Raw genomic sequence first — 16,718 nt, 5'->3', positions numbered from 1 at the left:
AACGGAGGGACATGAGGGCAGGTGGAAAAAGGGTCCCAGCGTTCTCACACACCATGCTCCAACTTCCCTATTCGTTTTCAACAATGGCGGTCACACAAACAAAATGTATAGAGTGGATGTAGAATAATGATAATATATTTTATTTAACAGCGCCTTTCTGGACACTCAAGGTAACTTTACATAAAATACAAAAAAATAAAATAAAAGAAAGATGAAAATACAAAAATACAAATACAGGAACATAAAAACAAGAACTGACCAATCAGAGGCCTCCTGTCTGCTGTCACCTACAATTTTGGAGAGGTGCAGCAGAGTGTCTGCAGAAGGAGGGGGGTGGCACATTTGCGTTCACTGAGACACACTCACATAAACCAGCCTTTATGCGACGTTCACACTGCATGCGCTTTGAGCAGCAGAAGCAGCCTGTTTACATGCAAAGACTATGGTTGACATGGCGCAACAAAAGGTCCTGCAGCATCTGAGGCGTGTGACGGGCTTCACAAGCAGCAGCTGCTGGAGTTGGAAAAAAAAAATTTTTTCTGCTTGACGCGCCACATCAACCAATCAGAGAAGCTGATCTGGGAGCTGGCAGGGAGTCAGACACAGCACTGCTGAAGCAGAGAACTATGATCACTCCTCTTAAACTGTTTATTAAAGGGACACTATGCAACATTTTTCAGTTAATTAATGTGTTCCATAACGTTATGGATGACTAAATGAGTCATTTCAGGTTGAACAAAGGTATTCTCGGCCGCCCTGGTGGTCTGTGGGGGAAATACTGCACTTGCAACTGCAGGAGCACCGACCCGCACCCACAGGCTCAGAAGTCTCGTGAGAGTCAGTCTTGCTTTACGGCGAGAACTGCTACACGCCCCAGTTAAAAGCATTCTCGTTGCTAGCACAGTGGCGATCTTTGTGCAGTTATGCTACGTTCACGCAGCAAAAGCAGCAAAATCGCGTCTGCTGCTTAATTTTTACTGCTTGTACCAGTTTAGTTCTGACGCGTGGCTGAAGCAGCTTTGCTGCTCTGGCTGCCCGATGCAAAAGTGGCTCTGACGCGCGTTGGGCGGAGCTTCACTATCCTTTCTCTGCCTTGCAGCTATATTTGCTGTGATCAGTGGGAATAAAGTAGTTTTAATATGTGTTTAAGTGAGAAAATACACCTGAAAACGTAATCAGTGCAGTCAGTTCATTCAGATTATTATCCTGCCTTCCATATTTTTTCTGTCGGAGCCGCTCAGACCCCCACATACCAGCGGGGCGCCGACAGTATGGATCCCTTCATCAGCAGCGGTTCACCGCGGCAGCTGGTAGGTGTTTTTCATCTAAATAATCCAAACTGCATATTCTGCCGACAGATTTCTGCATTTTAAGTTAATTTAGGCGTCAATAAACTGTTTAAGAGGAGTGATCATCAGCGCTGTGTCTCTCTCCCTGCGTTAAACGCGCCCGATGCGCTGCTTCAGCTGCTCCGACGTGCTGCGCCTGGTGCTCAAAACGCGCCGCGGGACCTTTTGTTGCGCCTTGACGCGCGTCAACCATTGACTTTGCATGTAAACTCGCTGCTTCTGTCGCGCCAGCTACGTCCAGTGTGAACGCAGCGTTAGTCATTCGCTGCTAAGCTCAAAACAACCGCGCCTGGCTTGACGGAGAAACCAGGAGAACAGCTGAGCATATTTACGACAGTGCACTTTTACTTTCGCCCTCTGGAGGGAGCCTCACTGGAAAATCAACACCGGTTGCATAGTGTACCTTTAACACCTAAATTCACTTAACATGTAGAAACCTGCTGGTAAAATATGTTTTTTTATTATCCTGGTGCCTGCAGTTTGTACCACATACCTAAAAAAAGCTAACATCTACTTCCAGCCGCCACCAACAGTAGGGGAAAAACCCCAAAAAGGCGACCAGGCCTGAGGCAGCTGCTGCTGGGGATTCCTAGTGACAGCGCACCGCCGGTATGCGGGGGTCCAGAGCATGTGAGCAGGGCGGAGTGTGGAGCATCGTAGCGGAGCGAAAGAAATATGATGGAGCGCAGAGAGGGTTTCAGGCTGGAGCAAGGATTTTAATGCATTTATTTTCTCAGAAAATACATTATTAACCTTTAACACATTATAGTGTGAAGGGAAGGGACAGAATTTAGGTCTATTTTACAAAGTATAATCGATGGTGACCCGGATGAATATCTAGTTCTGCATGCGCAAATGAGCTGATGGCATAATTACATGAAGGAAAAATTGCTTCCCCTGAAAATTTGAGGGAGCGGGAATTGCGTGGCGCTCCGCTCTGTGCACATGCTCTGTGGGGGTCTGAGCGGCCCCAACAGAGAAATAATATTTGAAGGCAGGATGGTAATCTGGATGAACTGACTGAACAGATGATGCTTTCAGGACGACTTTCTCACTTTAAAATATATTCAAAATACTTTTTTACCCACTGATCACAGCAAATATATTAAAGCCGCTCTCTGTCACTGAACACAGAAGCAGCAGAAGCATCAGACGCATCTGGACACACTTTACTGGACGTCTGACCTTAATGTGGACAAGCATCAGGAATGAAGCAGCAGGTGCTTTTCTAATGCCTAAATGTGAACATAGCATTAGAATGTTTGGTTCCCTGCCGGTTTCTGTTTTTTCAGACATTTGCTAAAGTTTGGGGTTTACCAATTAGGAGAAAATAAGGACTTACTCTTCCCACAAATCCAAACTGCACTTTGTCCCAGCCTCCCATTGGCTCTGGCAATGAGAGCCCTCTCACCCAATAAGGCCCCCCGTGGGCAAAGCCTGGGCCCAATAAGAAGGCCCCTGGGGCAAGGCTGGGGGATTACCAGCTGAAACCTGCAGATTGAGCTCCAGGGCAAGGGAGGGGGGGCTGATGTTGAAGCATAGTGGTGTTGTGTCACTAAGGCCACCAGCCTCCTTTAAATGGTTGCTACGAGGCAGGTATCACCAGCGTGAGAGCAGCACACAGTCACGGTCATGGAGGGAATTAAATGGCAACAAAGAGACAGTTATTCTGCAATCATCTACCCTACTGGGGGCAGGTTATTCTCCAGTAATCAAGTGCTGAGAAGCAAGAGGTCCATACTGGGAGCTGTGATCACGAGAGCATGGTGGTGCTGGGAGGTGGAGTCATTACCACACCCTCAGTTCACAGAGCTGCGGTCCAGAGACCAAAGCTGCTGGGAGTTCAGCAATCATTTAGCTAAACCTCATCATTTATTTGGGGGGGCAAGACAGGGAGGCGGCTAGAAACCATTTACCAAAAAAACTGAAATGTTTATATTCAGCCCTATTGGGTTAAGATCCTACAGAACCAGGACTTTGGCTGCAGGTCCAGCTGAAGAAAGACCTAGTCTATAGAATCTGATGGCTCCAAGTCAGGCAGACTGGACGGAGAACATTGGTGGACATCAGTCTTCAACTGTCTCAGATTCTTCGTTATATTTGACTGTAAACTTTGACTAGGCCATTCTTATTCACGGGTATGCTTTGGCTAAAGTATTCAGTGTTTGTTTGTTCCTCTAGATGACCTGATGGTTGATCTATTAGCCTAACCCTTCTTCATGTATGATAAGTCTGTGATTTCATTTATCATGCTACTTTCACACCTAAAGCAGCAGGAGCAGCAAAAACGCGCATGCTGCTTCATTTGATGCTTCTTAAAGTTTAGTTCTGACGCATGGCTGAAGCATCTCTGCTGCTTTAGCTGCGCGGTGGGAAAGTTCTGATGCACGGTGGGCGGAGCTACCCTATCATTTCTTTGCCTGTAACAATGGCAGCTATTTTTGCAGTGATCAGCAGGTAAAAAGTAGTAGTCCACCTGAAAACTTAATCTGTGCCGTCAGTTCATCCAGATTACCATCCTACCTTCAAGTATTATTTCACTGTCTGAACCGCGGTGTTCTGTCACTAGGAATCCCATTCAACAGCAGCCTATGGCCTGGTCGCCTCTTGGCGGTTTGCCGTTGCAGCTGGAAGGCAGTTTTGATGTACGTAATCCAAATTGCAGGAACCAGGATAATAAAAGGGAACATGTTTTCCCGGCAGATTAAATTTTTTTAAGTTCATTTAGGCGTTACTAACTGTTTAAGAGGAGTGATCATAGTGATCTGCATCAGCAGTGCTGTGTCTGCCTCCCTGCCAGCTCCCAGATAACCTCCTTGATTGGTTGATGTGGCGTGTCAAGCAGCAAAAGTTCAATTTTTCCATCTCCAGCAGCTGCTGCGTTTGCAGCGTGTTCAGCACTTTAGAAACTCAGAAGCTCACAACGCGCTGCTTCAGCTGCTCCAAACGTGCTGCAGGAGCTTTTGTTGCACCTTGATGAACGTCAACCATTGACTTTGCATGTAAACTAGCTGCTCCTGCTGCCTCTGCTGCTTTAGGTGTGAAAGTAGCATTATTGTTCTCTGAATTTATTTCTGCCCTTGATTTGATCTTAGTGAGGCTTTACCTGTTTACTGGTATAAACCTATAGTGTAGGATCACCAATTAAAATCAGTGGGGTCCGAATAAAGAAAATCATCAACCAGTAAAATTTTAATTCTAATCTGTTACTTTAAACCAGGGGTCTTCAACGTTTTCCAGGCCAAGGACCCCTAAGCTGATGGCGAGATGGAGCGGAGACCCCCTAATTATATATATTGTATGAAATTGTGTTTCATTAACTGATCTCTGACCAGTTGTTGTCCAGGACATGAAGCAGAGAAGAGTGATGATTGATGCTCATCAGGTCTACTTTCAGGATGTGGAAGAGATGAAAAACTCATTCCTTGTGTAACTCGATTTTAACGTCTTCCTCTCGTAGTCATATTTTCAGGAATTTCCTTCATAATATTCAATCCTCCTTGTTTTAATGAAGAATGGCTGAAATGTTTTAGAACATCAGTCCTCTGGAAACCAGACCTGAGGAAAAGCAAACTGATTTATATAAATGTTGACCTTTATGGGATCCAGGAAAGTTCCAGAAGGTCCAGATCTGTGGAGCTAAAGGTCAGATGGTTCCTCTTGGTTCCTCCATGACTCTCTGAAGCTGAGCAGGTTCAATTTAGACGTTTGGAGGAGCTTCTCCATACACTGGAAAAACGATCTAGAAATAAGCAAAAATGTCTTAAATTAATTGTATTTACCTTAATTTGAGTTGGTAATTGAGATAGTTTGCAAATGGAATGAGTATTTTTACTCTTAAAATAAGTAAAATATAAATAAAATAAAAAAAATAAAATAACCTTGAAATAAAACAATACAATTGTGTTTTCTTATATTAAATGTAAATTGTCTTGTTCCATTGGCAAAATGTCTTTTTTATGTCCTCAATCCAGGAATAAATGCACTTATTTTAAGAAAGAAATGACTAATCTCGATTTTTATGTTTTTCAGTGTAACGTCATATTCTGCCCTTTTAAATCCTATTCATGGGTTTTATTTCTATCTGTCAGAGCTGGCTACCTCTCAGACATGTGCGTAACGTCTAAAGCAATAATCTTCCTGCTTTCCTCCACAGATTAGCCTGCGTGTGCAGTCTGGGCTCGGACTTCCGGCGCGGTGCAGGAGTTCTGGACATTGCATTTGAGTCTCCGTTCCAGCTCTTCACCTGCGGCTACGATACCTTCATTCGACAGTGGGACCTCAGGCTCAGCCCACAGTAGGCCTCTTCTTCACTCTGTTTCTCAGCTTCAGACAAACAGGGGCTGCATCCTGTCTGGGAATGCCATGTTTAGAGGATGCAGCCCCTTAATCGGACACAGACAGTTTTTATTCTGTGCTCCCAAAGTAGAGTAGATCATGACCGACTGGAGGTTTAGCCTGAGCTTTAAGGAGGGATTGAACTACATTTCCTTAAAGTCTTAGGGAAATCATATTTAAATTTCAAATCATTCTGGCTTAAACATGTATCTAAATGTAATCTTTATCAGATATTGTCCCAAAATTTAGAACATTTCTATTTAAAAAATAAAATAAATTTTTTTTTTTTGTTATCTTATCCAGGCCAGTTAGTTATACGTCAGTCTGAACACCTAAATTCTGCCAATCATATATCAACGGTCATCTGTCAATCAAATTTTTTCGGTCATAGCATCTTGATTCATATGTCGCAGGAACAATGATCTGGCCCTGATCGCTCGGGCTGAACCGAATATAAAGCACAGACGCAGGTGGAAAATTAGGAACCGGGCAGAACTAGGCAGGTGAGTCAAATGAACAATTAGGGTGAAGCTATCAGGCCAGGTCATGACACTCAGTGGATGGACCATTTCAGCTCTTTTTCTGCCTCCATGCCTCCGTGACATGATGAAAACATGATGAGGCCTCCTACACTGCAAAAAATTGAAAGCTAAAGAAATCATTTTTCTTTCTTAAAATAAGTTCTTTTTTGAGGCATGTTGCCAATGGAGCAAGACAATTTACATTTACAATAAGAAAAAGCAATTGCATTGTCTTATTTCACGTGCATCTTATCTAATTATCTTATTTTAGGAGTAAAATACTCATTCCATTGGTAGAGCGTCTAATTAGCCTGCTCAGGCTAAATACACGTAATTTAAAAAATGTTTACTCATTTCTAGATGGTTTTTGCAGTGTGCTGCTTCTTCTGCCATGATGTCAAGCATCTCCACATCTTCTCATTATTCACTATATTTGTGATGAAATGTGGGGGGGTTTTCTGCCTAAAGACAGGGGGGAAAAAGAGACACAACTCTCCACACAGATTTGCAAATAATTCTGCAACAATATTGCTCCCATAGTTTCCATGTTTTATGACAAAAACTCTGATTTCCTGGATTAAAGTTTCTCCCGTTGTTCAGTGGGAGCAAATTTAAATTGGATTTGGTTTTTATCTTCTGTTCATGAGGAATTTCTTTCCTTAATTTTTTTGTGGTGGAGCCAACGTTCCTCCTCACGTCTGGCCATGTCTACGTTTCTATGTTCACTGTTTTCTGCTTTAGAAGTTGAAAAATTCCCATTCTGCACAATAAATTTTGCAGTGTTAAGGTAACACTTAAAGAGTGCATTTGGTCCCACTCGGAAATAGTATTAAATTAGAATTCTACGTAGTGCATTGCAAAAACAGTCTTAAAATGAGTAGAAATGTCTTATTTACCCTTAATTTCAGCAGGTAAATAAGATGATCTGCCTCTTAAAATAAGTATAAAACAATATAATTAGATAGCATGCACTTGAAATAAGAGAGTGCAGTTATTTTTTTCTTATTTTAAATGTAAATTGCCTTATTCCATTGCCAAGGTGTATCACATAACTGCTTAATTCAAGACAAAATTCTCTTATTTTCAGAAAAATAAACGTAGATTTTAATTTTTTGCAGTGTGTAAATCCTACTCCAGTTGTTGTTGTGATAACTCTGAAAGGGTCGATGTACTTTCACACTACATATTTAACCCAGTGGAATCTACTGTGTGCCCTCGGCTTCAGTCATTTCCCAGAAGGAGCGCTGGCGGCGTCGTGGTGAGTCATTCTGCCTCATTTCCACGCTCAGGCGTCTCCGTGGTGTCGGAGGCGATGTAAATGCTTGACATGCAGGATTTCTCAGCAGCGCCCCAACATATTGCAGGAGAAAGCATTGATTTAGGACAGCAGGTGCTCAAAGGTTTCAGGCAGGATTTTTTGGGGGATCAGTGAAGTAAAACAAATCAGATGTGAATGGCGGATCGCTCTTGGGATGGGGGGGTGAGGTTGGCAGACAGGGGTCCCCTTTTAGGTATCAATAATTCATACAACCAAAAAAAACAACTTATCAGGGTCATTCAGGACAATGCTGCTGTTTAGAGGTTAAACCGAAAATAAACCACAAATAAATGGAAAAACGCAGAACATGATTTCTGCTGCATGTCAGACTCCAGTTATGAGCCGCATTAACAGGCCTGGAAGATTTAAAGTCCTGCGTTTGAACAACAGTTTCACTCTAACAGGGACCCATCCTGACGAGTCCTCCTCATAGATGTGGCGTTTCTCTGCTTTTACCCAGTCCCCCGGTGACATAGCATACAACTGACTGTTGTCCGCCACGTTGATAACTACTCGTCGTTTATTTAGATCTGGGTCAGGGGGAGCATGGGGATGGTGAATAGGAGGTGCCTAAAGGCCTGGTTATCCTCCCGCAGCAGAGTGTCGCAGATATTTTTGATTTATGCCCAATATTGAAGCGTGTTCTGTGCTATATTATTCCACGCCACAACGCAAGAGGGACAATCAGGAACTAGCTGTGGGTCTAGATAGAGCCAAGGCGGTGAGGAAGTGGGGGCAAGTTTGTGGGACAACGGAGGGACATTAGGGCCAAAAAGAGCGGGGATCCAGGTGGAAAAAGGGTCCCAGCATTCTCGCGCACCTCACTCTTCTAGCTGGTTAATCTTCACAAGTCGTTTTCCACAATGGCGGTCATACAAACAAAACAAGCCGGTAAGGTACCAAACAGGAAATACGCATAGTGTAGAGTGGATGCTATAACTTCAAAATAGACGTATACCAAAAACCAATCAAATGAATACTAAGGTATCACACCAGTATATTTACATGAATGCCAACAACAAAAAACAACATTTTAAAATGTTCTGCAAAGTGCTTTAAATCAGTCCTAGCTGTATTTATCCTTGCTGGGTCAGATCCAGACGTTTGAAAAAGGAGGCAGGGAAAGCAGAATAAAGCCTTAGCCTCGCTGCATGCAGTTAGCCGAGCCTTGTTGCTAAATAATTCTATAAACCTGTCAATCAGCCACACTTTCTAACAGATGGCTGTTACATCCGCGCTGTGGGGGGAGATGGTGAGCAAATAAAGCTGCTTTCAGCAGGATGCTCCTACCTTTACCATTGAAGAGGAGCTGCTGCCTATGGACAACTTTTAACCAGAGTCTATAGGGGGAGATTTTCGGTAATATGTCACCATTGTGACTACAAATGAAACAGCTTTACTTGTCATTAAAGATTAGATATTTATCTTGCACATCTAAAACATATATGAATATATTTTGGGATAGTTTATTTTTTTATTTAATTTTTATTTGTTTCTTATGTCTTAATCAAGGTCATTGCGTGAGGGGAGTGGCGCCCTAGCGCCCTCGATTGGCCAGCCCCCCTGTTCAGTAGACAGATATGCAATGGTCTATAAACCAGAAGAATAAAGAAACCACGTATTCCTATGAAGAGCCTTATGTGACAGAGCTGCAATAAATCAGAATAAATATTAAACCTTAATTAATTTTTAATTTAGCTTAGAGCTAAAAACACAATCATAAAGCATATAAGCCATGATCAAAGCCCTCCGCCTGTATAACTGTCTGATGATATTGTTTTAAAGCTGGAAGCAGCAGTGAAACAGATCATTGGATTATCTGATTCAGTTAAACTTAGAGCTGCAACTAGCAATTATTTTGCCAATTGATTAATTTAAAATGCCCTGAAATCGAAGTCTTGTCAGTTCGAGCCCCGGCTCCGGCTTTCAGTGTCGTTGTGTCCTTGGGCAAGACATTTCACCGGCATTGCCTACTGATGTTGGTCAGAAGGCCCGGTGGCGCCAGTGTACGGCAGCCCCGCTTCTGTCAGTGAGCCCCAGGGCAGCTGTGGCTACAGTGTAACTTGCCACCATCAGTGTGTGCGTGAATGGGTGAATGAATGTAGTGTAAAGCGCTTTGAAGTCTCCTGACTTGAAAAAGCGCTATATAAGTACAGGCCATTTACCATTTAAAGAAGTTCTTTTTACAGAATTAAACCAGGTGAAACTAAAAGTTTTCCTCTTGAGTTCTGGAAAGAGCAGAATGACAGAGGAAAAAATATTTTTATCTTAAATGCAAAGGATTTACCTGTTTTTTTTTTTTTTCAATAGTGAGTTTCTGTTTCAGCTAAAGGCATGTTTTAGATTCTCTATACCCTATTTAACGGTTATTTGATTACTAAATTAGTCCATGATTATTTCAATAATCGATTAATCCCATTAATTGTTTCAGCCCTACGTGTGATGAACCCATAAAGTAATTCCTGCTAAGCACTTACATAGAGCTATGGCTCTTCGCAGTTTGCTGGTGGCTTTAAATAAAGCTCTTTTTTTCAGCCCTTAGTAGGACCTTTAAATCATTCGTCCTCTTCTGTCTCCTTAAACCCCAGTCGGCCTCAGCAGATGGCCGCTCACACTGAGCCTGGTTCTGCTGGAGGTTTCTTCCTGTTCAAAGGGAGTGTTTCCTCTCCACTGTTGCTACTAGCATGCTTAGTGTGAGGAATTGCATTTGAGTCAATAAGTCGATGCAACCAACTTGTTTTCTTTAGATAGAAAACTTTGAATCAATCTGACTGGATGATCTGTTGAACTGTAAAGTGCCTTGAGATGACATGTGTTGTGAATTGGTGCTATAGAAATAAACTGAATTTAATTGTAGCTCAGAGTCTGGCCTCAGCCAGCCACCGCCTCCGCTCCCTGATAACTTGGAATATTTGAGTCCACACATGAAAAGGAAGCATTTGGAAGCAATGGAGACTGTTTTTTTTTCCACCATTGCGTCCAACTCTTCCCAGAATTTAACGATTTGTAGTTGCGGAGGAAAAAAAACGTTGAAAACTTTATTTAAAGATTCCAACAAAGTTTAAAAAAAAAATCCACTGGACTTTGTTTCCAAGTTTGAAGAAGTTTCGCTTCTCATCCAGGAAGCTTTTTCAATTCAAAATGTCAGAAATAGCGTTGAGTTGAAGGCTTTATACAGTAGCCAAACAAAGCCTTGTTTTGGTTTAGAAAACATGCAAATTGGGGACGAACGGGTCCACCCCTTTGGAATGGGGGCCAAAAGACCCCCATTCCAAGCAGTAAAAAAATAAATAAAAAATACATAAAGTACCAGCTGGAGTAGCAGTGAGCTAGTGATATGATTGAATGTCTTGACCAAACCAAAAGCCCAGAGCTTCAGTGTTTTTGGATCCAATCTTTCACATCTCAGTTATTTAAAATAGTTTATTGGTGTTTCTAAACTAATTCTGTAACATTTTAAAATATGAATGGAAAACAAAGTTGATATGGATCAAAGCGGAGCCCAGCTTAGTTCACAGTCATAGGAAAAGGGCTGTTCCAACCTTTCTCCCGAATTCTCCAAAGTGCTGCACGACTTTACACAAGTGAATAAAGTGAATGTGATTGGTCGTTTATCAATCCCACCGATTGTTGTGGCGGAAGGTTCACAAGCAAGTTTGATTGTGGCCGGTTTCTGGGAAGCATCTTGCTAACCAGTTAGCAACTTAGTGCTAGCAGGTTCCCAATGGGAAATTATATTGGGACCAAGTAGCACTAAACTGGTGACTTAGAAATGACACTATTAAGGAAAGCTATGGACAGAGGAAACATGCAAGAGGAGAGTTTAGTGACGGAGGTCGTGGATGAGTCTCCTCCATCATACATTTTTTATTTAGAGGAGGAAAGCGGGGATGAAGATGTTGTAGAAGAGGACGCCAGGGCGGCAGAAGCTTGGTTTGGTGTAGAAGGCTTCCAGCCGTACATGTTTGAGCCCTTGCCTCGCAACGCTGCCAGTTCTGTTAGCTCTACGCCTGCTGAAGACACAGACGTCCATCCCCGTGAACACTGGGACGGAACTCAATGGGAAAGTAAATAATTCTTATTTCAACCGCTGCGTATATTAGCTGCGACATATAAATCAACATGCTATAAAAAAATTAGATTGACAGATGACCTTTGACATATGATTGGCTGAAATTAGGTGTACAAGATGACGTATAACTAACTGACCTGCATAAGATAACGAAAATGAAAACACAGATTTTAAGACAGAAATTTCTACATTTTGAAACAATATTGTCTTATAAAGAGTATATTTATATACATGTTTAAGCCACAATGATTTCACATTTAAATTTAATTTCCCTACGACTTTAAATCAGTCGTTATCAGACATCTGTTTTGACTTTATCTCATAAATGTGTGGTTCATGGGAGGAAACAGCAGTTTCTTCTTAGTCTACCTTCATGGTTTTTCTTTATCTGCATCCTCCCACCACCACCCCCCACCCCACAGAGAGGAGCAACCACAACAATTCACCGATCTGAAACCTGCTTCCCTGTTTGGTTTTGTGTCGTTTGTGTCCTTTACCCTGACTATTCAGTCGCTGACCTCCCCCATGGAGGTGAACTAAAATTAGAGAGTGCATTGTGCATAGGATCCATGTGCTGCCCCATTGTCTGCTCCTGATGCCTCCCCATCACTTATTGATGAAGCGGCTCTAATGGAGGATTGGTGTCTCCTGGGAGAAAGTGCTCGTTCCCTCTCTGCCTGCTGCGCACACACCTTCGGCGTCAGTCACTTGGAGCGACTTTGAATGTTTCTTTCTTTCAGTCCCTGATTGTATTTGACCTGTTGACAAACTTTAACCAGTTTTCATGCGTTCCCAGTTTTAGCCTCTTGTTGTCGACTGTGTTCTGAGCTGTCAATATAACCTGCCCTCGCTTTTTTACATGAACTAAGTGCTTGTTAAACTTTGATTTCCCTTTGATTTGCTCCTACCTCAGAGCAACAGAACACGCCACTCAGCCTTCTGGAAAAAAAACTCAATAGTTTTAAGGAAAACTCGTGAGTCAGATGAGGAAAGCTTCCCAGTCAGGCCATTTAAGGATGTTTTTGGTTGCAAACATTATATTAGAATGCAGCAAACAACATGTAGGAAATTTACTTGAATTCCCAAAAAATGCAGCCATTTTCATGTCACATTTTATTTTACTAAGAGTTTATAAATCTGTTGACCCTCCACTGTAAAAGTGTTTATTTTGGTATTGACGTCTGTATGAGTTCTGCTGCAGGTTTCTTCCTGTTCAAAGGGGAGTTTTTTCTCTCCACTGTCGCTACAAGCATACTTGGTGTCAGGGATTGCTTTAAAGTCGATGACAAAATGCAAGCAAAGGTTATTTAGGAGGAGCATGTCTTCCAAGTCAATGACTGGATGCAGTCACCTGGTTTTCCTTAGCAGTGGTGAAAGAAACAGTAAATGAACTGTACTGATTACTGTACTTAAGTACTTTCTTTCAGTATCTTTACTTGAGTCATTTTTTGGGGAGTACTTATAACTTTCACTCCTGTTGTGATTTTAATATATTCAATTCCCATGCAGGTTGGATGCCACATTAATGTTGTGAATAACTGTTATATTCAATTCCCAGCCAGCTGGGAGTTTATATTTCTGATACTTTAAGATGTTTATTGTGGTAAATATCTTATTTAATCAGATATTATGTCAGCTGTTATACATTTTTTATGAACACACGCCCTACTAACTGTGTGTTAGAACAATAAATGAAAGAGTGATTTGAGGCGGTTGCAGAGGTCTTACAGCTGTTTATGAGTCAAAATTGTATTTTCTTCTCCGGTCATCATGTCAAGATGAAACATGGACACTGGTTCTCAATGTCCAAAAACCATGATCGTGGCACAACGCTCCATTTCTAAGAAGCTGTTAGTTCCTTCTGATTTACAGATTTACTGACGTTGCACAGATGTGAGGAACTCAGAGCAGATATTATTAGTTTCTAATTTTATTAGTTGTTGCCATGTGTCCAAGTTGTTCAGTAGGATGAGTCTCAGGTCAGAGTTATAGTTTCTTTGTGGTCATAGATTCAACCTTTAACCTCTATTCTATAAAGAAAAAGTGAGGACAATCAGTTTGCTTTTAAAAGTGAAATAATAAAATATCTGTCCTCATCTTTATGCTGAAGTTCTTTCCAGGTGGTGCAGAATCTATAGCATGTGGTTCTATGCATCAATACATCAGGTGGTATCTGAAAGTTACAGCTTCTTTAGAATTACTCTGAAAATTACACAGAAATGTTCTGATATTAGGAAATGTAATTTGTATTCTTGGATACTGAAATACTTTTAAATGTATCTACTTTTGAATACGTAAGTACTTTTTTTGAAATAAAAAAATAATTCAAAAAAAGAACAATAAACATGAGCACATCAATTCTTTAACTTCAGTAGATGTTTGAGAGAGTAATTTGAATAAGATTTGACTACGAGTATCAGTACTTTTACTCAAGTACTACTGTTGAGTACTTCGTCCATCACTGTTTTTTAGATCGCAAACTTCTAACCAGGCTGACTGAATTGTCTCTGTACAGAGCATTGAGGTGAGATGATGTGATTTAGAGAAATAAACTGAATTAAATTGAATGAGGGTGAAGTTACTGGCATTTGTATTATTCCTAATACATGCTGTTGTATTTCCTTCAGTATGTAGTATCAGTCGGTTCCACTATGGCTGATTAAATGTAGAGTTTACTGAGAACATGATGATTAAAATCCAGGATTTTATAACTTAATGATGTGAAAGTAAAGTGAAAAGATATTATTAGACTTTAAACATTAAACATCAAACACTGGTAAGGGAAATGCCCTCCTGCTCCAGTTACTGGTTCCCAGCATATTGGAACCAGTTGACATAACTGGGGCCAGTTAAACTGGGACAAACATCAAAATGAGAAAAATCAGATGAAGGGAACTTTTTAGGTTAATACCGACACCTTGGTGCTGATCTCTGGTACATTATGAGCAAATAACAGGACAGGGTTACTGAACAATGAAAGTCTTTGATGTCGATAAGGTGTGTTAAACCGTTACCAAGGAAACTAGGGTGGGAAAATCCTGGGTAGCTTATAAGGAACAATAATGGATCAGTTAACAGTCAGAAGTCTGAACACAGAAAGATGCGGTGTCACATCGAGCCATGTTCCCCCATCAGATGAGGTTTCCTCTGCATCTCCGCAATGCCCAAAAGGCAAAAAAACTGGAATGCTTGCTGAAGGCACGTAACAGCTGACCAGGGGCACATTTAGGAAATTTGGGGCCCTGGGCAAAGACAGGCAGGGGCCCCTCTAAATTGAGAAGAATACACATAAATTAGACCCTTTATACAGATAGAGAAATGTTAATAGAATAGACATCCATTATCTGTTCTAGGTTGTGTCCCTCTCTTCTTGTTCATTTCCTTGTTTTTTTCCTCTCTATGTTTTGTACTCAGCTGACTTTTCATGCTGTCTCAAAAGGAATGAAAGATGTTTTCCAAGCACTAAGCTCACTTAGCTGATTGCTCCTTCCTTTGTTTCCAAAGCAAATAACCCAGTCCTTCTTTTCACTGTAGACAAGCCATGATCTGCTTCTCTGTTCTCCATTTTTCATTTGGATGAAATAATAGCTGCATGAATCATGACAGCAGACAAGATAGAGGAGAGCAGGAGGCGGGGTTACCAATCTACTCGCTCTGGAGAGCAGAGTTCGCTGCTTTTAGATGTTGTCTCCAAAGTCTCCACTAGCAGAAAAAAGTCGCTGGATTTGACGCTAGGAGCAAAAACAAAAACATAATGTGCACCAATAAGGAATAGTTGTATTAACCATACATGTTAACAGAGTTTTATGGGGCCCCAGGAACTTGGGGCCAAGTTTTGCCTAATGGTAACCCCCCCTTACGGGAAAGCTGAACGATCAAATGTTAGGCTATAGGGAGAGATAGATAGACCACACCCCCTCACATACCGTTGCCCCTGTCTAATGTAGGGGGGAACAGTATCTGATGGGGGAACACGGCTCCATGTATCACTGGAATCAAATCTCTGCTTTCCTCCAACAGGAAGTGCGTGATGGAGTGGGAGGAGCCTCATGACAGCGCTCTCTACTGCATCCAGACCGACGGGAATAACATGATCGCCAGCGGCTCTTCGTACTACGGTGTGGTCCGGATTTGGGACAAGCGACAGGCTAGATGCTTGCAGGTAGGTCTTCCTTCTCAGAGTGGGATGGAAAACTTCCCCCTTCAGAGGAATTTAACAGAAACATTGTTTTCAGTTCTTCCAGCTAAGCTCAGACTCTGTGAGCAGCCCAGTTTACTGCCTGAGGTTCAGCAGCTCCCACCTGTACGCCGCTCTGGCCACCGCCCTGCACTGCTTGGACTTCAGACAGAACCCGGCTCACATCACATGACCCACACAGAGACATTCAACCAATAAAGAGATATATTTCCTACATGGTGACGCCTCTGGTCCTCATGTTTCCTGCAAACTCTGGAATACACCTCTGAAATTAAACTTTCCTCATGAAGGTTTGGCTTTCAGAGTTTAAAGGTATGGTGGAAGATTCTCTCCAAATTGTGAAAAATTTTATTTTAAAACAAATGCGTGTGCGAGAGCGTGCAGGAGCCCATTTCTCCTCATGCACGCTCTGTTTAAAATTTCTGTTCTTATAGCTCATACCAGCTAACTGTGTCTGAACGTCAACCCTAACCCCTAAATCCCTCCATCACTCTATAGAGTGGGGACTATATAGTTGACTTTATAGTGAACTAAGTTAACTGACTGTTCAGACAGATGATCACTACTTTTTGCACCATTGGTCACATAACTCCTCCCCCTCTGCGCAGAGCCTGCGCCATGATTGTTATTAGTCGCCGCTGTCAGGTGGCAACAGTAAATCCAATAATGCTTTGTGAGGAGAGTCTCCGTCACTGTTGGGTTGAACTTTTTGAGGACCCAAATGCAGAGGTGAGAAGGAAGAGGTGAGTTTTGTAGATTTAATGAAGCAACTGAGCCAGAAATCCAAAAATCCAAAATAACGAATACAGAAAAAAACAGAATCTAGGAGACATCAGGGAAAACATACATGAGGAGCCAGGAAAAGACGAGGAACCAGCACTGAGGAACTGCACCGGGAGAGTTTATATAGGAGACAGAACCA

At 41.9% G+C, this 16,718-nt stretch overlaps 1 protein-coding gene across 1 annotated transcript in view; it reads left to right on the top strand.

Annotated features, from left to right (window-relative positions):
• The window catches only part of fbxw4 (F-box and WD repeat domain containing 4), a 70,069-nt gene extending 54,054 nt beyond the window's left edge, over positions 1–16,015 (top strand). The window contains exons 7-9 of the mRNA XM_038268533.1: positions 5,506–5,646; positions 15,619–15,760; positions 15,834–16,015. Coding sequence (XP_038124461.1) covers positions 5,506–5,646; positions 15,619–15,760; positions 15,834–15,968 — 418 coding nt within the window. The 3' untranslated portion in view covers positions 15,969–16,015. The remainder of the gene's footprint in view (positions 1–5,505; positions 5,647–15,618; positions 15,761–15,833) is intronic.
• Positions 16,016–16,718: the final 703 nt, after the last annotated feature.

Source organism: Cyprinodon tularosa, unplaced genomic scaffold, assembly GCF_016077235.1.
Source record: "Cyprinodon tularosa strain WSP-4 unplaced genomic scaffold, ASM1607723v1 ctg701, whole genome shotgun sequence".
Lineage (NCBI taxonomy): Eukaryota > Metazoa > Chordata > Actinopteri > Cyprinodontiformes > Cyprinodontidae > Cyprinodon > Cyprinodon tularosa.
Note: the sequence above shows the minus strand (reverse complement) of the source record. Positions and strands in the feature narration are given on the sequence as shown.